This window comes from Hemibagrus wyckioides, linkage group LG14, assembly GCF_019097595.1.
Source record: "Hemibagrus wyckioides isolate EC202008001 linkage group LG14, SWU_Hwy_1.0, whole genome shotgun sequence".
In the NCBI taxonomy this organism is placed as follows: Eukaryota; Metazoa; Chordata; class Actinopteri; order Siluriformes; family Bagridae; genus Hemibagrus; species Hemibagrus wyckioides.
In genome coordinates, this window is record NC_080723.1 from 24,095,400 (window position 1) to 24,123,132 (window position 27,733).

The window sequence follows — 27,733 nt, forward strand, 5'->3', positions numbered from 1 at the left end:
CACACATGTGTCTCAACCCCCCAGGAGCGACACTATGCACTAGCAGGTCATTTAATATTTCAGTGTAAGATTTGATGATATATTTAACATTCATTTCCATTTTTATTTATCATATTTCTTTATTATTAATTGCTCTACACTAACCTGTGATTATGTTTAATATGAAACACTTCATTAACCTGTATGTGCATTTTGTTTATGTTTAATAACTTTATTCATTTTTTTCTTGCTGCTTGCAATAATCTTTATGAAGTAGGCTGTAAAAGTTTTACTGTAAAACCTGCCTAATAAACTCCCTGAATCTGACACTGAGGTATAAAAACACAGACAGAAATAAAGATGTGAGAATAAACTGTGAGCCTGGGTGTTGTTTTTAAACCTCATACACTATAAAGTTCACAGAGCAGTAGATTTCTTCCTCTTCTAGAAACATCTACACTCTCAGACTGATGAGATGTGGTGTAAATAAATAAATGATGTGTTGTTCTGGAGGATTAGCTTTACCTCACACCTCCAGGTTCGATTCCTGCCTCAAAGACACTCAAGTTCTTCCACGCCAACATAAACCTTCACACCAGGTCTTCATGGAGCTCAGGGGCTTTGTGTACAGGGGAATCGTCATCATGCTGGAACAGGGTTTGAGCCTCTTAGGCTGTTTAAGTATCAGAGAGAGAGAGGAACCACATATGAATGTCATTTCATTTATTGATCAGACATGACTGTATCACAGTTTGAGTCAGAAAGCCACCATTTTAATGAAATGAATGAAATGAAACAGCCTTTATTTGTCACATATACATTACAGCACAGTGAAATTCTTTCTTTGCATATCCCCTCCTTGAAGGTTGGGGTCAGAGCACAGGGTCAGCCATGATACAGTGCCCCTGGAGCAGAGAGGGTTAAGGGCCTTGCTCAAGGGCCCCAACGGTGGTAACTTGGCAGTGCTGGGGCTTGAACCCCGATCTTTTAGTCAACGACCCAAAGCCTTAACCACTTGAGTCACCACCACCTTGAAAAAGCCATTAATACTTTTCTACCTGTGACCTATCCTGTGACACAGTGACCTTCAGCTGCAGTGTCTAATACAAGTCTTGAATAGTCGACGGTCAGTTCCTGAGGTGAAATTATTCATTGTTTAGGGGTTTCATTCCTGCCTTGAGGACACTCAAGTTCCTCCACTCCTTCCAAACCTTAACCTCCACACCACATCTTCACGGAGCTCAGGGGCTTTGTGTACAGGGGCATCATCATCATCATGCTGGAACAGGGTTCAAGCCTCTTAGTTCCAGTGAAGAGAAATTTTTTTGGTAAAAGTGTAAGGAAGAACCACATATGTACAGTATGTGACAATGATCAGAGGTTCGTTTATTAATCACACATGACTGTCATGATGATTTGGATCAGAATTCAATCATTTTGAAAAAGCAGTTACTTAAAACTACTTTTCTACCTGTGACCTTTCACGTGACACAGTGACCTTCAGCTGCAGTGTCTAATACACCAGAATTAGTTGATGGTCAGTTCCTGAGGTGAAATTATTTATCAATGTTTAGTTGTAAGAGCATATTAAATAAGATATAAAGTCCAATACACAAAATGTACCATGTGATTTCTTTATGAATTCTACAGGAAATGAAGCAGGATTATTGTAGTGATTTGAGAGCTTCTAATGAAATGGGAAACAGACACAGGAACCAAGCTGAAGCACTGATAGTTCTAGATTTGGATGAGTAACCAAATAATGCCGGACAGTCCTGTGTAGGGCATTTGAGTCCTGAGTTTAATGTTTTATGTTTTAAACACTCTGAACAATACTGCACTAGAGTAAAAGTCATGAATCCTGAGCAGCAGGGAGTCAGGATCAGTTGCTCCATACACCTTATAAAATGCAGTGCTTCCAGTGACCACCAGAGGTCAGTACAGCACAGTTACATGAACCTTTTTGGGGTTTTTTTTTGTTATTATTATATTTATTAAATTTACAACATGCATCAGTAGGCTATGAACAGTTAAATATGATCAGTGGTCCTGTCTTTAAGATTCTTTTTCCATCCGGATAATAGACACCATTTTGAAAATCCACCTTTGAAAAGATAGAGCAGAGTGAGATTTCCAGTCTGTTAAAATGAATCTCTTGGCAGTGTTCATACCGAGCATCAGAGATTTCTGTAAGGCTTTAGGTAGATGCAGTGTGGATTCTGAACAACCAAAGATTGCTAATTCAGCAAGGGGACTTTTTTACACCTGTCACATTGAGCTGAAACACACTGATAAATCTTGTGCAATTTGGATTTGGAATAGTGAAGACGGTGTACAACTTTGAACTGAATCAAATGGTGTCTACTATTAATGGAACAAGAGTGTATTCTGGCCGTGATTTCAATTCACAAGGGTTCAGACAGGTCAATGCCCAACTCACTACTCCACGCCCCTCGCAGATGATCAGTAGATATTTTAACATGATGGATGAAAACAGATACAAACAGTGAGACCAGCTGTCTGGGATCAGGGGGACGCACCAAGACATCAATAAAAGGATGTTGTATTGGTATATTTTCTATACTATACTATTTTGGTATAGTTTTTTATTTTATCTCTGACATAATGCCTGAATTGGGAAGCTGGAATTTATCCTTAATCTGATCAAAGGAGGCAAATCTACCATTCATATAAAAATCTTGGATGGTTGTTAGTCCACACCTACTCCATTTGACTGACCATGGTGGCTGGAAAGAATGATTAAAACAAATAGGGGTTCTTACAGAAGTCTCGGGTATATTGAGCACCTTCTTAATCTGATTGAGAATTCTGATGGAGTTTCTTGTTATATAACTTCAGTTAACAAGGGTGTTAGGTTTACCCAGCATAGAAAACAGCAAGGCCTGTAAGGAAGAGCCACCTACTAAGTTTTTCATTTTTACCCATAAAGGGGAATCAGGGAAATGATCCATTGTGCTGCAGGTGTTCCAATACATTCATGCTCTTGCATTAGCAGCCCAATTTTACCGTCTAAACACTGGAAGGCTAAGCCCACACTGAGATTTGGGCTTTTGCAGGTGAACTTTAGATATTCTTAGGGTTTTATAGTTCCAGATACAAGAAAGAATAACTGAATCCAAGGTTTTGAAGAATGCAGATGTGAGAAAGATAAAATTTTGACACAGATAAAGAAATCTGGGAAGGGACACCATTTGAATAGAATTGATATGGCCAATCATAGATAATGGGAGAATTTATATTGTGCTTTAACCTTGATATAAACTCTAAAAAAAATTTGTTTAAATCTTAATTTGGGCTTTTTAGGAATTTGTAAGCTTAGGTAAGTGATCTGATCGCTAACTATCCTTAATGATGTATGTTTGAGGAAACCTGGGCTATAGATACCTGACAGTGGCATGAAATCACTTTATGTCCAATTGAAGATGTAACCTGACAATCTACCAAGTAAACTGATTAATTCTAACAAAATAGGAACAGATTTTTCTACATTTTGCAGATATAACAGTATATCATCAGTGTACAGGCTAATGAGTGTTTCAATGCCTCCCACTGTTAGGTCTTCAATATCAGAGTGACCTCTGATCTTTAAAGCAAGAGGCTCCAGTGCAATAGCAAAAAGAACAGGTGAAAGAGGGCAGCCTTGTTGAACCGAATGATATACGGGGAATAAAGCAGACTTGTCACTCTTGGTTAAAATCGAGCACAATGGACTGTTATGGATGATTTTTACCCAAGAGATGAATAATTACATGAACCTTTTAAACGTCCACCTGATATTAAGAAGCATGCTGGGGGATCTGATCACAAGCAAACAGCAAAAAGTACAAGTGTGACCACGGGTCTCAACGTATCCCAGACAGCAACAACATAGAAATAAATCAACTCTCAGCTTTAACTGGAAAAACAGAGATGTGTGGAAATCATGCCAAATCTTATACATTTTTTTTTTGCTAGGATAATTAATAATGGAGACACTAACAGCAGAGACAAGAGCAGCTGCACTGCATCTCATACCTCATTCACCCATTTCATTAGACCACATGATTCAAATATTTAAGGCTATAAATGTATGATTACACCGATCAGGTATAACATTATGACCAGTACCAGGTAAAGTGAATAAGAAAGATGATCTCATCATGGCACCCGTTAGTGGGTGGGATATATTAGGCAGTAAGTGAACATTCTGTCCTCAAAGTTGATGTTAGAAGCAGGAAAAATGGACAAGTGTAAGGATTTGAGTGAGTTTGATCAAAAGGGACAAATTGTGATGGCTAGACCACTGGATCAGAGCATCTCCAAAACTGCAGCTCTTGTGGGGTGTTCCCGGTCTGCAGTGGTCAGTATCTATCAAAAGTGGTCCAAGGAAGGAACAGCGGCGACCTGGAGACAGGGTCATGGGTGGTCAAGGCTCATTGATGCACGTGGGGAGAGAAGGCTGTCCCGTGTGATCCGATCCAACAGACGAGCTACTGTTGATCAAACTGCTGAAGAAGTTAATGCTGGTCCTGATAGAAAGGGGTCAGAATACACAGTGCAGGACGGGTCAGGGCTGTTTTGGCAGCAAAAGGGGGACCGACAATATTAGACAGGTGGTCATAATGTTATGCCTGGTCAGTGTATATGATTTGTAGGACATTTCTGCCTGAAAATTAACACAGAAGCCAGGTATAATAACCTGTGATCACATTTCTCCAGTAGAAATGCCATGAAATATGATCACAAGTTCTCTTTGAAGAGCACATGGTGGAGAAAGATGCTGTGTATGTCTTTTAAAAATATAAAGCTAAACAGAACAAAGCAGTCTGACAAAACTGGAGGCTCATATTCAAGTAACCCATGTTACTTTACTTAAAGTACTGACTTAAAATACAGACTGGGCTTTTTGCCAGTTAAGAACTTAAATGTTCACAATAACCAGAAAATGAAAACACAGCACACCAACTAACGGAGACGGAGAGCATGGAGTTTATGAACTGTGATTTTATTGACACCGGGGAGCAGGGAGAGCGTTTACTTCTTCTTGGACACACCGACGGTACGACCGCGACGGCCGGTGGTCTTGGTGTGCTGACCACGCACACGCAGACTGGACAGGGAAGAGGGGAGAAAAAGAAAGTCAGTACAAAACATCAGCATCAACACATCCTACACTGAGCACTTTGTGGTTTAATAGTGATAACATTAAACACTGATTAAACTGATTCTCACCCCCAGAAGTGCCTGAGACCACGGTGAGCCCTGATCTTCTTCAGTCTCTCCAGATCTTCTCTCAGCTTGTTATCCAGACCGTTGGCCAGGACCTAAAACACCAATTTAAGCCTTAATAGAAAGTTCAGAAAACCAATATCAGAACCTATACCTTATTGTTAGGGTCCTGATTGGTACAGGGCTAAATATGATTTCAATATGGGTGTTTCAATCACTTTTTTTAGATGAATCATGACCCTTGTGGCAGCATGACACCGTCACTTATACAAACTTGCCAAAATAGTTACCATCGCTCTGTTCATAACATGGTTCCTAGTGTAACCCAGTGATGGGGGAGAACTAGATGCACCTGTCCTGCACCAACAAGTCAACTACTTACCACACCACATCTACACACCTCCCAAATCCCATACTCGTGCACTATTCCCCACCATTGTGTAGTATAAATACACAATGAACACTCCAAGAAGTGCACTTTAAGCACCCAGACGATGTGCTTATTTTACATAGAAAGAAGTACAATAAGTGGACACTTCATGCACTCGATGGTTACAGATTTGCTCATGAAGCAGAAGAGGAACAGGGCTACCAGACACTGATGCTGGGTTTTGGATAAGAGGAAACTAAATGTTTAAGATGGCCACTGACATGCCAGTGGACAAGAGATGTTATAAATGACTTACATTCGCCCACAATGCTGACACGTGATGTTGCTTACTGGGAAGCTGCTTATACTTCCACTTAAAAAGAAAGTTTTTCTTCCACTGGAGACAATACTACCCTTCTAAAATTCATACACTATTCACTACAATATGTAATGCAAGTGCATAAGTACACTATTTGGGACACAGCTACTGTGTTTTTAAAAACTCACAACCTGATCCTGTCAGATCAGACACTGGTACAAGATCTCACACTGCACGGAAAAAGCAAAAAGGTTCAAGTTGATCTGATCCTAAATCAGTTTAACGTCAGCACCAAATCTCTCTAGCACTAGATCAGGCCAGCCCACCTCGCTCAGACGGTCTCGGACCCGAGTATGATCTCCGTGCTCTCACCCAGCTAGAGTTCACCACAGGTGTGAACGCAGCAGTAATACTTATTTTATCCCAGATTCAGGCCATCTTAGATATTCAACACAGATAACACAAACAGCAGTGTAGGACATATCCTCATACCTGGCTGTATTTGCCATCTTTAATGTCCTTCTGCCTGTTGAGGAACCAGTCTGGGATTTTGTACTGGCGAGGATTCTGCATGATCGTCACCACCCTCTCGACCTGTGAAGAAAAGAATTAACCTGTTAACACACACACACTCCTCCAGCATCATATTTTTACCGGACCTCACACTTGAATGTGATAATGGGGTGACATCATACCTCATCCTCAGTGAGTTCTCCAGCTCTCTTGCTGAGGTCGATGTCAGCCTTCCTCAGGACAACATGGGCATACCGTCTACCAACCCCCTGCACACATGCACACACTTACATTTCTGGCATTTGAGTTACATTTATCTCATTTTATACAACTGAGCAACTGTGGGTTAAGGGCCTTGCTCAGGGCCCCAGCAGTAGCAGCCTTGTGGACCTGGGGGCTTCAAACTCACAACCTTCTGATCAGTAGTCCAACACCTTCACCACTAAACCACCACTCAGCATCATCAAGGACTCACTTATTTAAAGAGAAACGAGTGTCTCGGCTCACCTTGATAGCGGTGATGGCGAAGGCGATCTTCCTCCTACCGTCGATGTTCGTGTTGAGAACACGAAGGATGTGCTGGAACTTCTCTGGAATGACGAGAGACTGGGGAGAAACATGCAACAGGAATCAGGGTTACAATTATTTCGAACAGACCAGACGCTTTCTTTCTACCAGATTTAACACTTTATGACCACAATAATAAAAGGTCCATGTTAAATAGCTGAGAAGACTGGTGAGTACACCATCATCCAATCAGAGATCAGCAAACCTTCATAATGGTCTCATGATCATAATACATCTCTTTTCGGCTTTTCCCTTCAAGGGCCGCCACAGCAAATCATCTCTCTCCACCTATCCCTATCTTCTGCAGCCTCAACACTTCCATCCATATACCTCCTCTTTTCCTCCTGCCTGGCAGCTCCATGTCCAACATTCTCCTACCAATATACTCACTCTCCCTCCTCTGAACATGTCCAAACCATCTTAATCTGTCCTCCCTAACTCTGTCCCCCAAACGTCCAACATCAGCTGTCCCTCTGATGTACTCGTTCCTAATCCTGTCAAACCGTGTCACTCCCAAAGAGAACCTCAACATCTTCAGCTCTGCTACCTCCAGACTCCCGTCTAAACCATACAGCATGGCCGGTCTCACCACTGTCTTGTTGAACGTAATATATCTGTACTATTGGTAATTAAACCTCTTTGATACGCCCTCACACCCCCTACCATTCTGCTATAAATCAGATGAATAAGAAAACAGTGATATTTGTGGAGAAAATGTAAAACTTCTTATCCTCAGAGCATCAGATCAGACGAGGCTTAAAGCCTGGGGATGTTTCTCTGTCTTATAATAAGTAGTAATTAGTAATAAATAATAGTGATCTCTTAGTCTACACAAACCTTGACAAAATCTGAGTAAACTCCCAGGACACTAATCCCTGGTGTTGAATTGTCTTAAACATGTCTACATGAGAACCTAACCCCACCTGACTAGGGCTAAGGACACTTTCATATTGCTGAGGCCAGTTTACTCAGCAAGTTAAGTATTTTCAGCTAAACCCGAGCGCAAATAAAGATATGTTCTGATTTCTGGTGGACTTTCAGTCTATCCTGTGGACACTAGTTATTTACGATGACCAACGTTGACCAGAAGACTGTAAGCTAACACTAGCTAGCAACATATATCCATACAAAGTACACACACATTTAATTACACATTTTCTGACAAGCTGCAAGTCAACAAAGCACGCTGTTTGATAACTCCTCTGTAAAACTGAACACACAGCTCTCCTTTATCACACTCCCACAGAAACCCAAGAGCTGAGATCCGCCATAGCCGCAACGGCTACACTTTAAACACTTTATCTCGCACCATTACTACAAAATACACCCAAATATCTAAACTACACGCCGTTCTGGAATGGAATGTAACCCCCGTGTGTATTTATGACGCCCTGAAAAGGCGATGTTGGACGATTTTCCATATCAAAGTCTCAAGGCTGAAGCTCGCACTCACCATCTTGGAAGCTGGTTCCGCGCGAAGAGGAAGCGGAGGGACTCTCGCGAGACTATCACGCCGTCTCGTGCCGGAAGTGGGAGCGTTACAGAGCCGAACAAAATCCAAATACTACAGATGTTAAAACTTTGGACACTAACTTTATTTGATTTGTTTAATCTAAAAAAAAAAATCCACAATTTTTTAAACCAGCATTTGTTGCTATATTGTCATGAATATATCCCGGACAATGCTCTTGTTCTCAAACGCAATATGTAATCTTTGTATTCTTTGATGTTATTATTGTTATTATTTTTGAGTGTTGTTATATTAATAAATCAATAAATAAATCGATTATAATTATTTTTTTATTTAAAGAGATTATCCCCCACTAAAGGGACTTGTATTATATAGATTTGTTTTAGTAATATTTGGCGATCAGACAAAACTAGAACTATGTCTCATCAATCTGGTTGAACTATTAGGTTTATTAGTTATAGTTAATATTAAATAATTATAGTTAATTTTAAATAGTTTAATATTTTAATAATAATAATAATAATAATAATAATAATAATAATAACAATAATAATAACAATAATAATTAAACACAAAGTTTCGAACGGACCGGAAATTAAGAGGGACTTTTATTGTAGTTTTTTTTGTAGTTTCGGCTAAAATGGCGGATGATGTTGTCAGCGCTGAGGCTCTTGCTGAGGGAACTCCAGCTGTCCGCTCACTGACCAGCGCCATGGATTACTTACAGGACGAGGTATGAGTGAAATTTGTTCAAGAACAGACATTTATACATTAATATCGTCTTCATTGGAGTCGTTTTGCTTTCTCTTGTTTACAGGCTGTTAGCCAGCTTAGCACTTAGCAGCACTTATAACGTATTTATAAGCGCTTATAGATTAATCGTCTCGCGCCTGATATAATATTTTATATAACATAGTATCCTGATTAATGGTGCAAGGTTAACAAAAGCAGTGACCACAGCGTGAAAATGTGTTTAGAGCCTGAAAAAGAATAATAATATTTGTGTACACAGACACTGTGTTAATTCATTTGCGCTGAGACTCTGAAGGGGTGCCAATACTTTTAACAACAAATCAAGAGATGGAAATATCCAGCTAGTGCACTTGGAGGAGTCTGTAAAGACATGATGTCACTGTTCTACCCTGAGCAGTGAGCATGTAAAGTGAACTGGACGCTGAATTAAACGCAGTAATTGAGTTAAATATAAACATACTGTTGTCACGTGACCAAAACATAAAGCTGTAACATTATATTGTAGTTTTGACAAATTAGATGAGGCTGCATTGTGTCTTAAATCCACCACAAAAATGTATCTAATCAGAGACAATATCAGGTCTAGCCCCTGACCAATCAGCGGCCTGTGCTATGCTTAGCCCCGCCCCTAAACGGCATACACTATATTGCCAAAAGTTTTGGGACACCTCTCCAGATCATTTTTTTCAGGGGTTGGACTCGGCCCCTTAGTTCCAGTGAAAGGAACTCTTAATGCTTCAGCTTCATACCAAGACAATTTCATGCTCTTTTTGGGGATGACCCCTTCCTGTTCCAACATGACTCCACACCAGTGACCAAAGCAAGGTCCATAAAGACATGGATGAGTGAGTTTGGTGTGGAGGAACTTGACTGACCTGCACAGAGTCCTGACCTCAACCCCATAGAACACCTTTGGGATGAATTAGAGTGGAGACTGTGAGCCAGGTCAAAAGTTTTGGGACATCTGCCTTTACCTGCACATGAATGTAATATGGAGTTGTTCCGCCCTTTGCAGCTATAACAGCTTCAACTCTTCTGGGAAGGCTTTCCACAAGGTTTAGGAGTGTGTTTATGGGAATTGTTGTCCGTTCCTCTAGAAGCACATTTGTGAGGTCAGGCACTGATGTTGGACGAGAAGGTCTGGCTCACAGTCTCTGCTCTAATTCATCCCAAAGGTGTTCTATGGGGTTGAGGTCAGGACTCTGTGCAGGCCAGTCAAGTTCCTCCACACCAAACTCACTCATCCATGTCTTTATGGAACAGGAAGGGGTCATCCCCAAACTGTTCCCACAAAGCATGAAAAAATCCAAAATGTCTTGGTATGAAGCTGAAGCATTAAGAGTTCCTTTCACTGTAACTGTGGGGTCGAGCCCAACCCCTGAAAAACAACACCTGAACTCAATGATCTGGAGTATCCCAAAACATTTGGCAATACAGGATATGTCTTTAGTGTCTGCTGTATAACTATGTTCACACAGCTAGCAGTGAAAAGAAACCCACACAATACAGAATATTTTCTTTAATTTATGCAATGCTATTAAGAAGCAAACAATTGTCTCAGACCTGTCCTATGTAATGGTACGACAGTTCCACTCACAGCTTTAGTTCCTACCTGTAGTTAGTTCTCATTCCGTCTTTAAAAAAAGGAAGAAATGTTTATGTGCTTTTTCATCTTTTCCTGTCATATACATAGAAAAGTAAATCTAGGAAATAGCCGAGATCTTTGGTGGCTCTGTGCTCGAGTGAACTCATTTTGCTAATAAGGCCACGCCCACAGGAAGGATACATAATGGCTTTGTGAGTGTCAGTACAGAGGAATGTTACAGTCTTACTCTTCATCACACTGTGTGTTTGTGTGCAGAAGTCAGACACTGACCTGGTGCCTCCTCTGAACCTGGGGGACCTGGACCTGTCCTCAGACGAGTTCATTCTGGACGAGGTGGACAGTAAGTCCACACACACACACACACACACACACACACACACACACACACACTGTGTTTCAATTCAAGTTAATTTTATTTGTATTTGCTTTTAACAATGGACATTGTCTCAAAGCAGTAGCACAGAACATAAGAAACATGGTACAAAGGCCTAGATGTTAGACAAAATCATCCCTAGTGATCAAGCCTGAGGTGGTGGTGGCAAGGAAAAACTCCCTTAGATGGTAAGAGGAAGAAACCTTGAGAGGAACCAGACTCAAAAGGGAAGCTCATCTCATATTATTATAAACACCAGAGAATGGAGCCTCCTGGTGGTCCAGTGGCAGGATCCTGTGCTCTCATTGCCACGGCCTGGATCCGATTCCCAGGCAAGGAGCAAACCCAGCCACTGAAGAGTTAACTCCCAACCCTGGATTAAATGGGAGGGTTGCGTCATGAAGGGCATCTGCTGTAAAACCTGTACCAAATTGAAACATGCGGACCAAATGATCCACTGTGGCGACCCTGAACAGGGGAGCAGCCGAAAGAACAACAACAACATAAACACTAGAGAGTGTTATTATAAATGATTATAAACACCAGAGAGTGTTATTATAAATGATTATAAACACCAGAGAGTGTTATTATAAATGATTATAAACACCAGAGAGTGTTATTATAAATGATTATAAACACCCGAGAGTGAGGTTATGAACAATGTCCTTTCTACAGTCAGTTGGAGTTGTGTGATGCAGATACAGCAGTTTGACAAAATGGGAGTTTAGTGTGGTGTGTTTTTTCCTGTTCAGCCCATATTCAGGCCAATCTGGAGGATGAGCTGGTGCAGGAAGCTCTCAGGACGGTGAGTGGACTCTGACGCTGAACACTGGCCAGATCATCCAGATCTATTCATAACATTTCTGACCGAGTCTAATCAGTTAGAGTAAAAGCTAAATATGACTCACGATCAAAGATTACTGATAGTGTTCTTTTCCTTCCAGTAAAATGCAAATTTAAAGTTTCTAAAGTGTTATCTAAGGTTAAAAGATTTCTGAAGCTTGAATATTCCATGATACTGACTTCAGTTAAAGCAGTATTTGTTTGTTTGTTTGTCCTTCTTTAGGGTGTGGACCTGCGTCAGTACTCTAAGCAGGTGGAGATGGAGCTACAGCGCATTGAACAGGCCTCCATCAAAGACTGTATCCTCACTCATTTGATTAATTGATTGAATGATCATTAGTTTTAGATTAATCTTCTAGAACAGCAGCTCTGACAGTAGAACATCGCGGGTTTATATTCACACACTCCGTCTATTCGGTTATCGTTTCTTTTGTAACAGCTCATTCACAGGGACGTGTAGAGTGGATGCACAGCGTAAAGAGAACTTCATTGATACAGTGGACTTAGATGTTTGTGTATGATGTGTGGAAGGATTCTCCAGTGTCAGTGCTTTGTAACAGTCAGAGGGGAAGCTGGACGTTTTCTCATCATCTTCTGGACAGTGGTTTCTCTGTATCATGACAAGCTGGTGAGACAGTGGTGGCTCAAGTGGTTAAGGCTCTGAGGTGTTGATCAAAAGATTGGAGTTCAAGCCCTACCACTGCCAAGCTGTCACCCATTGGGCCCCTGAGCAAGGCCATTAACCCCCCTGCTCCAGGGGCGCTGCATCATGGCTGACCCTGTGCTCTGACCCCAATCTCCAAGGATGGGATATGCAAAGAAAGAATTTCACTGTGCAGTAATGTATGTGACAAAGGCTACTTAACCTAACTTAGCTAAGGTTTTCCTTATTAACTTCAGGAGAGAGAATAAAGTTAGACTGCTGAGGGAGCCATTATTTATAGCTGCTCTAATGTAAGTGAACTGAAATGTCTTATAGACGTTAACTGTGATGGAAAATGGATAAAAATTACAATTGGCATAGTTGGGGAAATTGCAATGGTATAAGAGGAATAAAACACTCTATGACATGCTGTTATAGGAAAATAACAGTAACTCAGCTAAAAAACATTGGGGAAAGTGGGCGGGGCTGAAAACATGTAGCAGTTTTTTTATTAGTCAGAAAAAAAGGTATAATTTCACTGTAAAGCAAGTTTATGTCACATATTTAGTTATTGATAAATAATAATAACATTGACTCCTTAACCTGAGTGTCTCCAGACATTAAGGAGAGTCAGAACATTGCCTCACTGCACAACCAGATCACCGCCTGTGACTCCATCCTGGAGGTGAGATCATATGGTCTTCTTCTTCTGGCTTTTCCCTTCAGGAGTCTCCACAGTGAATCATCTCTCTCCACCTATCCCTATCTTCTGCATCCTCAACACTTGCACCCACTAGCTTCATATCCTCATTTATTCCATCCATATACCTCCTCTTTGGCCTTCCACTTTGCCTCTTTCCTGGCAGCTCCATGTCCAACATTCTCCTACTAATATACTCACTCTCCCTCCTCTGGACATGTCCAAACCATCTTAATCTGTCCTCCCTAATTTTGTCCCCTAAATGTCCAACATGAGCTCGTTCCTAATCCTGTCCAACCGTGTCACTCCCAAAGAGAATCTCAACATCTTCAGCTCTGCTCCCTCCAGCTCTGACTGCTGTCTCTTCCTCAGTGACACTGTCTCTAAACCATACAGCATGGCCGGTCTCACCACTGTCCTGTATCACCTTCCCCTTGATTCTTGCTGATATTTTTCTATCACACAGAACTCCCCACACCTTTCTCCACCCATTCCAACCTGCATGCACTCGCTTCTTTACCTCTTTCCCACACTCTCCATTACTCTGGACTGTTGACCCCAAGTACTTAAACTCCTGTACCTTCTTGACCTCTTCACCCTGTAATCTTACTGTTCCACTTCCCTCCCTGTCATTCACACACATGTACTCAGTCTTACTACCACTGACTTTCATTCCTCTTCTCTCCAGCACAAACCTCCACCTCTCCAGGTTTTCCTCCACCTGCTCCCTGCTCTCACTACAGATCACAATGTCATCTGCAAACATCATTGTCCAAGGAGACTCCTGTCTGACCTCCTCTGACAACTGGTCCATCACCATAGCAAACAGGAAGGGGCTCAGAGCCGATCCCTGATGCAGTCCCACCTCCACTCTGAACTCCTCTGTCTGACCTACAGCACACCTCACCACTGTCCTGCTCCTCTCATACATGTCCTGCACCACTCTGACATACTTCTCTGCTACTCCTGACTTCCTCATACAGTACCACAGCTCTTCTCTTGGCACCCTGTCATACGCTTTCTCCAAGTCTACAAACACACATTACAACTCTCTCTGACCATCCCTATACTTCTCCATCAAAATTCTTCACCACTTCTCCATTCCTCAGGCATCTTCTCACTCTCTAAAACCCTGTTAAACAAACTAGTTAAAAATTCCACTGCCGCCTCTCCTAGACACTTCCAGACCTCCACCGGGATGTCGTCAGGACCAACTGCCTTTCCACTTTTTATCCTCTTCAAAGCCTTCCTGACTTCATCCTTTCTAATCTTATCTACTTCCTGTTCCACAGAGTTCACCCCTTCTACTCTTTTTTCCCTCTCATTTTCCTCATTCATCAGCTCTTCAAAGTACTCCTTCCATCTCCTCTGTACACTCTCCTCACTCATGAGCACCTTTCCATCTCTATCCTTAATAACTCTAACTTGCTGCACATCCTTCCCATCTCGATCCCTCTGCCTAGCTAACTGTACAAATCCTTCTTTAGTGTCTAACCTAGTGTACAACTCATCATACACCTTCTGCTTGGCCTTAGACACCTCCCTCTTCACTGTAACTCCTTGTATTCCTGTCTATTCTCCTCAGTCCTGTCCATGTCCCACTTCTTGGCTAACCTCTTCCTCCGAATACTATCCTGAACTTCCTCATTCCACCATCAAGTCTCCTTATCTTCTTTCCTAATAAAACATAATAAAACAGCTTGAATCCTGCTCCTATACTGCGAGCCTTGCTCCCCTTCCATCTGGACCCCTGTACACACAGTATATCCATCTTCCTTCTCTCCATCATATCAGCCAGCTCTCTACCGTTCCCTGTCATAGTACGAACATTCAGAGTTCCTATTCTCAGTCCTACACTCTTACCTTTCCTCTTCTCTCTCTGTCTACGCACTCTCCTCCCTCCTCTACTTCTTTGACCAACAGTAGCCCAATTACCATCGGCGTCTTGTAGGTCAATCCGGTATGAAATTCAGAGTACTGATTCGCATGGTTAAATTTGGCAATGTTTTATGCCGGATGCCCTTCCTGACGCAACCCTCTCTGTTTATCCGGGCTTGGGACCGGCACAGAAGTTACTGGACTGTGACCCCCATGGCTAGATTAAGTGAGATCATATGGTCCAGAGCTTTAATCAGCCAATCACTTTATTCCAGCTCAGTTAAGTGATCATGTGACATCACCCCTCTACCTGGAACTACACAGTAACATCATCACAGAGAACCCGAGCAGTTATTAAATCACTATTAGCTAAATGTACTGCAGTGTTTCTTTGAGCTGTAAGCGTTGTGTGATCCAGTTGGTGATTGGCTGATCTTGTTTAACCTAAGCCCCTCTCCTTTTGTCACAGGAATGCCTTCGGTGAATCAGGAGGTGTCAGTATAGTGCCAGTCATTATTTGTGTGTGTGTGTGTGTAGAGGATGGAGGGCATGTTGAGCAGTTTCCAGGCGGACCTGTCGTCCATCAGCAGTGAGATAGAGACGCTACAGCAGCAGTCGGTCAGTATGAGCGTGAGGCTGAAGAACAGACAGGCTGTGCGCAGTCACCTCAGCCAACTGGTGGACGAGCTGCTCGTACCCAGCACCATGATCAAGTACGCTCTGTGTGTGTGTGTGTGTGTGTGTATGTTCCAGTGCATGGTGGTGTCATATAATCAGATTTATGACTATCATACAGTCTGTCATATCTGTCTGTCAGTCTCTCTGTCTAATTGACTACCTGTCTGACTCTCTGTCTGTTTTTATCTGTCTGTCTCTCTGTCTGTTTTTATCTGTCTGTCTCTCTGTCTGTTTTTATCTGTCTGTCTCTCTGCAGTGTGATTTTGGAGAGCCCTGTGACAGAGCAGCAGTTCCTCGAGCAGCTCCATGAACTCAACAATAAGATCAACTTTGCCAAGGAGCTGAGCTTCAGAGAGACGCTCGCCTGCGCAGACATCCAGGACATCGTCGATCGCCTCAAGATCAAGGTCACACACACACACACACACACACACACACACACACATCATGCCCCTCCTCATTAGTTTTAATAGAAGAGGAGCAGGGCAGTGCACTATATTTATATTTATATGTATTTATCACAAAAACATTTTTAACTGATTTTCGTTTTAATCATTATTTATTATACCTTTATTGTTATTATCTCTGTAGTTAAGTTCACTGTTAAGTTGCAGTGTGACTGTCACACATACATTTCTGAGATTAAAAAAGATGGATAAACTTCAGAATAATACACAAAGTGAAAGAAAATAGATAAAATCACATTGTAAAGTGAAAAATCTGTGTCCATTTTCATTTTTGATAGAAAAAGCTTGAAAGATTTAATATTTATTTTGTGATAATTTCTTGTAGAATACAAAAATTTCAATAAATATGACTTATATAGCTCATATGATATTGTCACTAACTTCACATGATAGAATATCATCCATTATTGAACATATTTAGTTTGATTCATTTAGTATTTTTAAATAATCACATAATTAGTTAAGTCTGTACAGCACTGTGTGTACGTACATACATGTGTGTTACAGTCTATAAACCTGTGTGTGTGTGTGTGTGTTGTTATGTGTGATCCTCAGGCGGTCAGTAAGATCCGTGAGTTCATCCTGCAGAAGATCTACTCATTCAGGAAGCCCATGACCAACTACCAGATCCCTCAGAACACACTGCTCAAATACAGGTACACACACACACACACACACACACACACACACACACACACACACAGCCTTCAGTAAATTAAAATCTATCCCTATTATTATGAAATGTCCTTTTAATAATCTCAGCAAAGTCTAATGATTTCTGGCATCTGCTCCAGTGACAACACAGATATGCATTTTGCTAGCGGTGTCACACAGTAGCTGCTTATCTAAAGCCCATGTGCCGTGTGATGTGCAGTGTGTTATGTTGTGTGAGTGTGTGATTGTCCATACCTTTCCTCTTTTCCCCTGCAGGTTCTTCTACCAGTTCCTGTTGGCCAACGAGAGGATGGTAGCAAAAGAAATCCGGGATGAGTATGTGGACACCATGAGCAAGATCTACTACAGCTACTTCAAGTCCTACAGCAGCCGACTGCTCAAAGTGCAGGTGAGGAAGAGGGAGGAACATTTCTGTGAGCGCTTTAACAAATCAGTGTTGTTCAATCAGTTTAATATCATAAAATATACTTCGAATTATTATCTCTTCCTCAGTATGAAGATGTGGCAGATAAAGACGATCTGATGGGTGTGGAAGATACAGCTAAGAAAGATATCCTTTACTACAATCTGGTCTTACCTGACTGAATTATATCAGGGCTCTGTAAGGCTCTAAACAAACAAAGCTTTTATCTTCATATATGCTCTGTTGCCAAAAGTATTGGGACACCCCTCCAAATCATTGAATTCGGGGGTTGGGCTCGGCCTCTTAGTGCCAGTGAAAGAACTCTTAATGCTTCAGCTTCATACCAATACATTTTGAACAATTTCATGCTCCCAACTTTTTGGGAACAGTTTGGGGATGACCCCAAAGACATGGATGAGTGAGTTTGTGTGGAGGAACTTGACTGGCCTGCACAGAGTCCTGACTTCAACCCCATAGAACACCTTTGGGATGAATTAGAGTGGAGACTGTGAGCCAGGCCAAAACTGGGACATCTGCCTTTACCTGCACATGAATGTAATATGGAGTTGTCCCGCCCTTTGCAGCTACAACAGCTTCAACTCATCTTGGAAGGCTTTCCACAAGGTTTAGGAGTGTGTTTATGGGAATTTTTGACCATTATTCTAAAAGTGCATTTGTGAGGTCAGGCACTGATGTTGGACGAGAAGGTCTGTCTCATAGTCTCCGCTCTAATTCATCCCAAAGGTGTTCTGTGGGGTTGAGGTCAGGACTCTGTGCAGGCCAGTCAAGTTCCTCCACACCAAACTCACTCATCCATGTCTTTATGGACCTTGCTTTGGTCACTGGTGTGCAGTCATGTTGGAACAGGAAGGGGTCATCCCCAAACTGTTCCCACAAAAATGAAATTGTCCAAAATGTCTTGGTATGAAGCTGAAGCATTAAGAGTTCCTTTCACTGGAACTAAGGGGCCGAGTCCAACCCCTGAAAAACAACACCTGAATTCAATGATCTGGAGGGGTGTAGTGTATATGTTTGACCAATAAATTAGTTTTCTGAGCATGTCTTCAGCCCCACCCCCTGTTGGTTAGGTATACTTAAATGCAGTATAATTAAATAAAACAATGTATTAAATACTAGAATTTTTTTAATTTACTCAGATTCATTTTACTTACGTTGAATTTTATAGAAGACATTTTCTTAGAAACTTTGCCCATCTTTACCAAGGGTGCCTGACTGTACTACTGACTGCACACCTAAAGCTATTATTCCTTAATGAGTAAATTGTTGTGTACACTGATGTTGATTTTTGTATATGACAGATAAATTAAACACACCATAGAAGTGATTCTTTAACATCAGTGCAGGTTTTTTCTCCAAACCGTCTCTGAAGAGCAGGAACACCATCTTCACTCTGGGTCAGAGGGGGGCGGTGCTGAGTCCGGCCGAGCTCGAGGGTCCCATCCTGATCCCACACGCCGTTCAGCGTGCAGACGCCAGGGTGATCACACACACACACACACACACACACACACACACACACGTACACTAACCACCTCCATCTAACACACTTCTGTCCACTCTTCTCTAACTGTTTCATCTTGATATCCACAGTTAGTAGACTGGTCAGTAGAGAGAAATGAAGCTTAATATCTAAAATGGTTTTTATCTGTGTGTGTGTGTGTGTGTGTGTGTGTGTGTGTATCAGTACCCATATGAGACACTGTTCCGCAGTCAGCACTACGCTCTGTTGGATAACGGCTGCCGTGAGTTCCTCTTCCTGTCCGATTTCTTCATGGTGACGGGAAACTCTGCTCTGGATCTGTTCAACAGCGTCATGGGAAAAACTCTCAGCATGTTCCTGGTACAGATATCACACACATCACCTACCTCACACACACACACACACACACAAATACACATCATCTACCTCACACACACACACATCATCTACATCACACAGACAAACGTCCATATTTTTACCAAATGTGAATATATGTATTCGATCTCAAGGAAATAATTATCATCTCTCTCTCTCTCTCTGCAGAAGAACATTTCTACATATGTTTCAGACTGCTATGACAGCATTGCTGTGTTTCTCTGTATCCACATCATCCTCCGCTTCAAGAACATCACAGCTAAAAGGAACATCCCTGCTCTTGACAAGTAACACATGCATACACACACACACACACACACACACACATCATCTCTGATACTGAGAGAGAGAGCAAGCTAGACATGCAGACAAAGACAATAAAAGAAGACTGAAAAGAAATATGACCCAAGCTTACAGTGTGTGTGTGTGTGTGTGTGTGTGTGTGTGTGTGTGTGTGTGTGTGTGTGTAGGTACTGGGAGGCTGTGTTGGAGATGTTATGGCCAAGGTTTGAGCTCATTCTAGAGATGAACATCCAGAGCATCCGGGATACAGACCCTCAGAAACTCGGAGTGCTGGACACCAGACCACACTACGTATGGATGGACACACACACACACACACACACACACCTGATAATAGCACAGACTCTACACTATTCAGTGTGTGTGTTTGTGGTAAGCAGACTTGTTTCAGGTGAATTGTGTGTGTGTGTTTGTGTAGATCACCCGGCGCTATGCTGAGTTTTCCTCTGCCATAGTGAGCATAAACCAGACGTTCCCTAATGAGAGAACCAATGCCCTGCTGGGACAACTACAGGTACATATCCATTACACACACACACACACACACACCAGAGATACAAAATGTACATTAATTACAAAACTTTATTACATGTGCATAAGTATTCACATCCCTGAATCTGTAATAGAAATTGAACTCAAGTGTGACTGAACCTGTGTGTGTGTGTGTGTGTTTCAGATTGAAGTGGAGAACTTTGTGTTAAAGATGGCTGCTGAATTTCCCTCCAGGCGAGATCAGCTCATTTTCCTCATCAACAACTACGACATGATGCTAGGGGTTCTTATGGTACACACGCAGTGCAAACTCCTTGTTATGTAATTAAAAGTATTTGTTAAATGTAAGTCTATATACAGGTTAATCTGTTTGCAACGTGTGTGTGTGTGTTGCAGGAGAGAGCAGCTGATGATAGTAAAGAGGTTGAAGGATTTCAGCAGCTCCTCTTGGCCAGGACACAGGTAATAATGGTAGCATTATTAGCGAGTATTATCACATGATTCTGTTAAACCTTTGCACACCTGACTGTAATTAGCCTGCATGCTGATGAGGTGTGTGTGTGTCAGGAGTTTATTGAGGAGATTCTGGCACCGCCGTTTGGTGGGATGATCACATTTGTGAAGGAGAGTGAGGCGCTGATAGAGAAAGGGCAGCTGGACAAGCTTAAGAATGATGAAGGTAAAGAGCTGAACTTATATTCTCTCTGTGTGTAAAAGTACTTCTTTGTATTCTTAACAGAACCTCTGGTATTTAGTATTTGAACCCAGAACCTTCTCAATTAATTGTGTAATGAATTAAATATATAGTCAATCTCCTAACATACACTGATCAGCCATAACACTCTGACCAGTTCCAGGTGAAGTGAATATGACTGAGTATCTCCTCATCATGGCACCTGTTAGTGGGGGGGATATATTAGGCAGCAGGTGAACATTTTGTCCTCAAAGTTGATGTTAGAAGCAGGAAAAATGGACAAGCGTAAGGATTTGAGTGAGTTTGACCAAAAGGACCAAATTGTGATGGCTAGACCACTGGATCAGAGCATCTCCAAAACTGCAGCTCTTGTGGGGTGTTCCCGGTCTGCAGTGGTCAGTATCTATCAAAAGTGGTCTAAGGAAGGAACAGTGGTGAACCGGAGACAGGGTCACGGGCGGTCAAGGCTCATTGATGCACGTGGGGAGTGAAGACTGGCCCGTGTGATCCGATCCAACAGATGAGCTCCTGTTGTTCAAAATGCTGAAGAAGTTAATGCTGGTTCTGATAGAAAGGGGTCAGAATACACAGTGCAGGACGGTTCAGGGCTGTTTCAGCAGCAAAAAGGGGACCAACACAATATTAGGCAGGTGGTCATAATGTTATGGCTGATCGGTGTATTTGCTGTTTACTGAAAATAATACCAAAAGTTTAAATCCCACAATTAATTAATGATAATTAGATTCGTATAAAATCAGTCAACTGTAAGTGATTGTGATTGTTGTAAATATTTTTAAAATAACCAACAATTAAGTAGTATGTACATATTTCAGTGAAAGGCTGGACATTTTTCATTTTTTCCTTCAGTCTTAACTAAATTTTGGAATTAATTGGACTTAACAATTACTTCAGATACTCAAATAACAATACATGTAAATATATGTACAATGAATACATTATAATTTATACTTATTTATATAATATAATATAATATTCTAACATAATTTCTCTTATAGTCCTAACCATTTCTGTATTTTCCTGTTTATTTTCTGTGTTTAATAAATGTATTATTTAAAAAAAGTTTCACTAGTAAATCAGTGTTTATTATGTGTTATAATGTAAATTATATCTGTGTGTGTGTGTGTGTGTGTGTGTGTCAGTTCGTATCACACAGCTGGTGCGTGGTTTCTCCAGCACGTGGAAGCAGTCAGTAGAGGCTCTGAGTCAGGACGTCATGCGCTCCTTCACTAACTTTAAAAATGGCACCAGCATCATCCAGGCATGCCTCTGCTTTAATCTCTCTGTTGATTTTACAGCAGCATATATAAATAAAAAATTAAAACATTTAAAATACATATATGTGTGTGTGTCCAGGGGGCGCTGACGCAGCTCATCCAGTACTACCACAGTTTCCATAAGATTCTTTCCCAGCCGACGTTCCGCAGCCTGGCTGTCCGCTCTGAGCTCATCAACCTGCACCACCTCATGGTGGAGGTGAAGAAACACAAACCGAACTTTTAATGCACACCTTCTGGAGCGAGGAACGAGCAGAAGATCAGAGCTGAGCGTGTTAAACACCTCCCAGAGGCGGACAATTTCACTTCATTTTCATTCCCTGTTTCTCAAAACTGGTGTTCTGGAGAATGTAAATAAGATTATTATACAGTATATCAACACAGCTACTGATGTGTACATGATCAGAGGAGGGACCACATTGTGAACGTTTAATTTATCTTTGCATATGATGTGCTGTTGTGTCGTCTTAATGATTAATGCCTGATGTGTTTTACCAGATTATATTGGTATTTCATAACTGATTAAATAAAAAGTCCTGAATAAAGGACTAAAGCTGCCACATATTTCTTTAATATATTGGCTTAAAGGGATTTTGAAATTTAATTAATTTTTAAAATCTAAATTTTAAATTGAATAGTCTGATTGGTTAAGGTCACCCATAAACACACTCCTAAACCTCGTGGAAAGCCTTCCCAGAAGAGTTGAAGCTGTTCTAGCTGCAAAGGGCAGGACAACTCCATATTACATTCATGTGCAGGTAAAGGGAGACGTCCCAAAAATTTTAGCCTGGCTCACAGTCTCTAATTCGTCCCAAAGGTGTTCTGTGGGGTTGAGGTCAGGACTCTGTGCAGGACAGTCAAGTTCCTCCACACCAAACTCACTCATCCATGTCTTTATGGACCTTGCTTTGGTCACTGGTGTTGGAACAGGAAGGGGTCATCCCCAAACTGTTCCCACAAAGAGCATGAAATTGTCCAAAATGTCTTGGTATGAAGCTGAAGCATTAAGAGTTCCTTTCACTGGAACTAAGGGTCCGAGCCCAACCCCTGAAAAACAACACCTGAACTCAGTGATCTGGAGGGGTGTCCCAATACTTTTGGCAATATAAAGTTAATTTTATTACTTTTGAAATATTTCTATACTTATTTAATAAAAGAATGGTATCAGATGTTGATTTTGTTGTACATGATCAATGCCAGTAATGTGGGGTGGAAAATATTTGCAGTTTAATCTGAATTACAGACGTCACTCGAGACTTAAAAGAAGAAATAATAATTCTCGTTCTGGTGATTATTTATTTTTATTATTACTCTATTCGACACAGAAAATGATTGACGGCGTTTCTTTATCTAACGTTAAAGAAAATATAATATTTTTAGTGACGGCTCGCGCCACTGCTCTCTGCGTTACCAAGGCAACTCGCGCGCCCGCGAAATTCTGAGGGGAAGAGAGAGAGAGAGAGAGAGAGAGAGAGAGAGAGAGCGTCATTTTGAGTTCTGAGGTAAGGTTTGTCTTTTGTAGTAAATATTCACAGAAAGTTTGATTGTATTTGTAAAATGTGTTATTTTCACTCAGGAACAGTGGAAGGAACCGGTTTGGTCAAGTGCAAACAGCACAAAAAAACGGTATCGCTGTAGTTTTAGTCAGTTAGCAATAGCGTGCTAATACATCCTATTAATGACGTATGAACCCATGCTGAGGTAAAAAAAAAAAAAGTGGACAGCCCCTCTGAAAAAGGTTTGTTAAAAATTCTTATTGATTCTCATCTGTTCTAACAGAATATTATAAGGGACATATATGCTGCAAAAACCACATACAAATTGCATAATTTTACTTTATTTTCAATCATATATGTCATGTATGTCCTACAAACCATATAAGGCCTTGTAGATTTTCAGGATGGAAAAACATAGGGAAATAATGCTAATTTAATACAAATGTCCACCATATTTCTTAAGACATGTATAAAACATAGTGCAGTTTACCAATCAGTATAAGGCTGTACTTGCTCTTATATTGGAGCCCTGCATATCTCAGTCATGTACTGTATAATCTGTATGCAAATAGACTTGCATCCTTAGATAAATTTATTACTTCTGTTCCAGAAATCAAGGTAGGAAATGTAACCCAATTAACAATAATTATGTAAATCTACTTTCCCTTATCACTCCTGTTACATGGCAATGTTACCTTTCAAGTGCACATGTCTAGTGTGTGTGTGTGTGTGTGTGTGTGTTATGTATGAATGAATCCAGCACCAATACTCTTATTTACAGTAGGTCAACTATAGCACTGAACTGTATGTGGATGGAATTTTCAAGTGGTGTTAGCAGCAATGACTAAAATGAGAATTCACCACACTCCTGATTAATCCTATTTAACAGGACTGAAGTGTTAGTAATGAGTGTCTTCTCATTACTAAAGTAAAGCATCGTTAGTTAAACTCCACATTACACTATAAAACAGATCTCTGCTGTTTGTGTGTTTTTCTCTGCAGGATGTCAGTCTGCAACACACTACTGATTTGACCTGTGTGATCTACACAGTGATGGTCTAGGAAATCATCACAATCAGCAGAGGACCTGATATTACCTGGTCTTGGTCTCACCACAACATTCTTTCAGGTTTCATAATTTTTATGTAGACGTTTTAGAATGATTGTAAAATCTGTGGTCCTTTTGTATTTAAAGAGCATTTAAAAAGGCCACCTCAGAATTCTGAGAAAAGGCCTGACCTGATTTATATATTAAGCCAGCCACTGCTATGCTGCATGTCCCGAGAAACCCGGTTATCTCTCTGTCAAAGTGAGCCTAAACACATGCCCAAACAGTCCGTTTTTACAAGTACAACAACTGTGTTTTAGTGAAATCAGGATCCGCAGTCCAGTTTTAATACATCGAAAACTGTTTGAGGATCTTCAGCTGCTCACCGTCCCATGGACTATGCCTCTCAAAATCACGGCGGTGGACAATTGATCGGTGATGGATTTATTACCCATAAAACTCTTTCTGGTATTCTATGTGTGAGACTGTTTCACACAAAGGACCTCGTCCTGTTCGTGATTTCCTTGCCTGCCATTATCTTGTGTTTTCTATGGCTACAGGCCCATGACCCTGTGATCTCATGGAAAAATAAAGAACTGTGCAAATTGTCTGCAAGCTGCCAGAGACACTGCATGGACAACATTCAATTCAATTTCAATTCAGTTTATTTTGTATAGCGCCTTTTACAATGAACATTGTCTCAAAGCAGATTTACAAAAGAAGAAAACAGAGAAAGAGGAGGGGAAAATGAAAAATAATAATAAAAAATAAAAATAACTAATTAACTAGAAATAAGAATAAATTATTAAATTCTATAATTAGACTATTTTATCCCTAATGAGCAAGCCTGTGGCGACGGCGACGGTGGCAAGGAAAAACTCCCTGGGATGGAAAGGAAGAAACCTTTAGAGGAACCAGGCTCAGAAGGGAACCCATCCTCATTTGGGTGACACTAAAGAGTAAATAATGTAACTGTAGCTGATTAATGTCCTTTCTACAACAGCAATCAATGACCATGAGGAACTATTAGGTCAGTGTAGTTTCTAAGGTCATTATAAACACTAGTTCTTTGCTGTAACGGGCTGACAGATGAAATGGCAGATCTGTGATGGTGTGAAAGTCCCCAAGTGTCTCCTGGTCCACACAGATCCATCCACAGCATCAGTGGGCACCATCAAGCGGCGAGACTCCGACCAGGGGTAGGGCAGCGGTCACACTGGAAACTGGGAAACACTGGGAGCTCAGGAGTGGGGTGTATAGCTCGACAGAGAAGGTAGAGAGAGAAAGAGAAAGATATTAAGTTTTCTCTCAAACAACATCAGTTTACCATGTCAATACACCTTGGTGGAGAGCCCTGAACCCACAGCTCCCATCTGGGTACCCAAGGGCTAGGTCCAAGCTGGTGGTGTGGTAGCATGCAGCGGCCACTCTGTATCCAAAATGGTGCTATTTGTGTGTTTTAGTGCGAATATCAAAGTGCATGGATACCAAAGACAGCAGTGTTCAAGCATACGACTGCCAGATGCTACTACAGTACAGAAATCATGCAAGTACCAAGCTGCATGATGATGTACTTGAAAAACATCGCAGCTTTGGCTTGCTGCAAAGACCAGGCCTTCAGTCCTTGGCGTCACCTCATGCCTGTGGCTGGGAGAAAATATGTCACAAGCAGTGCTCGCGGAAGCATGGAAAGCGAGCGGATGTCCATGCTAGACTAAAAACAAACCCTTCTGTACATTTTTCTGTCTAGAGACTCTGCTTCAGAACAGGGGACAAGACGGCCTTAAAAACAGCCAGGTCCAAACTGTCCCGAGCCAAAAAAGATGCTAATGTGCACACACCCAGAGAATCCACAACCACTTTCAGTACAGCGGAGACTCACAGCACATGTGGCAGGGCATACAGGTGATCACAAACTACAAGAACACATCACCTGCCTGTGATAGTGATGCCTCCCTCCCAGATGTGCTGAATGACTTCTACGCTTGGCTCAGGGTACAGAACAACATAGCGGTGAGGAGGACCATCCCTCCTCCCACAGACCAGGTGCTCTGTCTATCCATGGCTGACGTGAAGAGAACTCTATGCAGAGTTAACCCACGGAAGTCTGCTGGATCAGACAACATGGCAGAGTGCTCAGGGATTGTGCAGAACAGCTAGCGGATGTCTTCACTGACATCTTCAACATTTCCCTGAGCAGCGCTGTTGTTCTTACATGCCTCAAGACAATGACCATTCCCCGTGCCGAAGAATCTACATTTTCCTGGCTTATTGACTATCGTCATGTTGCACTGACACCCATCATGAAAGACCCAGCTACCACCCTCATTGGACCCCTTGCAGTTTGCATACTGTCCTAACTGCTCCACAGATGATGCCATCACCACAACCCGCCATCTGGCCCTCACCCACCTGGACAATAAGGACTCAGATGTGTGAATGCTGTTCATAGATTTCAGTTCAGCATTTAATTATAATCCTCCCTAAGCACCTAATCAAGAAACTGAGCCTGCTGGCCCTGAACACCTACCTCTGCAACAGGATACAGAACTTCCTGACTGGGAGACCTTAGTCAGTCTGGATCAGAAACAGCATCTCCAACACCACCACACTGAGCTCTGGGACCCCTCAGGGCTGTGTGGTCAGTCCACTGCTATTCACTCTGCGGACTCATAACTGTGCAGCAACGCACAGCTCGAACCAAATCATTAAGTTAAGTTAGAGCAGATGACACGACCGTGGTGGGTCTTATCAGCAAAAACGACAAGTCAGCATAGAGAGAGGACATGCAACAGCTAAGAGCCTGGTATAAAGCCAACAACTTGTGTCTGAATGTTGACAAAACTAAAGAGATGATTGTTGACTTTAGGAGAGCACATAGTGGCCATTCTCTGTTGTTAATTGACGGATCCTCCAAGGAATCTGGTGCTTTTGACAATCTGTGGAGATCTGTGTTCATCTGGCAGAGAACTTCACCTGGTCACTCAACATCAGCTTCATCACCAAGAAAGCCCAGCAGCATCTCTACTTCCTGCAGAGGCTGAGAAAAGCCCATCTCCCTG

At 41.7% G+C, this 27,733-nt stretch overlaps 2 protein-coding genes across 3 annotated transcripts; one reads left to right on the plus strand and one right to left on the minus strand.

Moving 5' to 3' along the window:
* Nucleotides 1-4,965: 4,965 nt before the first annotated feature.
* rps18 (ribosomal protein S18) lies at nucleotides 4,966-8,532 on the minus strand. Its single transcript, XM_058408990.1, has 6 exons — nucleotides 8,431-8,532; nucleotides 6,918-7,016; nucleotides 6,593-6,679; nucleotides 6,390-6,491; nucleotides 5,212-5,303; nucleotides 4,966-5,089 (listed from the first exon to the last, which is right to left on the minus strand). Exons 1-6 carry the CDS (start codon nucleotides 8,431-8,433, stop codon nucleotides 5,014-5,016), a joined length of 459 nt encoding a protein of 152 aa, XP_058264973.1. The 5' UTR covers nucleotides 8,434-8,532; the 3' UTR covers nucleotides 4,966-5,013.
* Nucleotides 8,533-9,070: 538 nt separating this feature from the next.
* Nucleotides 9,071-23,188, plus strand: vps52 (VPS52 subunit of GARP complex). 2 transcript variants are annotated; one of them, XM_058408859.1, is made up of 20 exons: nucleotides 9,071-9,181; nucleotides 11,063-11,147; nucleotides 11,933-11,985; nucleotides 12,247-12,322; nucleotides 13,284-13,351; nucleotides 15,782-15,957; nucleotides 16,179-16,329; nucleotides 16,945-17,045; nucleotides 17,320-17,452; nucleotides 17,557-17,612; nucleotides 18,830-18,965; nucleotides 19,173-19,328; nucleotides 19,512-19,630; nucleotides 19,814-19,937; nucleotides 20,065-20,160; nucleotides 20,323-20,430; nucleotides 20,535-20,600; nucleotides 20,706-20,817; nucleotides 21,993-22,111; nucleotides 22,207-23,188. In XM_058408859.1, exons 1-20 carry the CDS (start codon nucleotides 9,089-9,091, stop codon nucleotides 22,351-22,353), a joined length of 2,175 nt encoding a protein of 724 aa, XP_058264842.1. In that variant the 5' UTR covers nucleotides 9,071-9,088; the 3' UTR covers nucleotides 22,354-23,188. The 2 variants fall into 2 exon arrangements, with proteins under 2 accessions (XP_058264842.1, XP_058264844.1); XM_058408861.1 differs by lacking the exons at nucleotides 9,071-9,181; nucleotides 11,933-11,985 and having other exon boundaries at nucleotides 11,061-11,147.
* The last annotated feature ends 4,545 nt before the right edge of the window (nucleotides 23,189-27,733 follow it).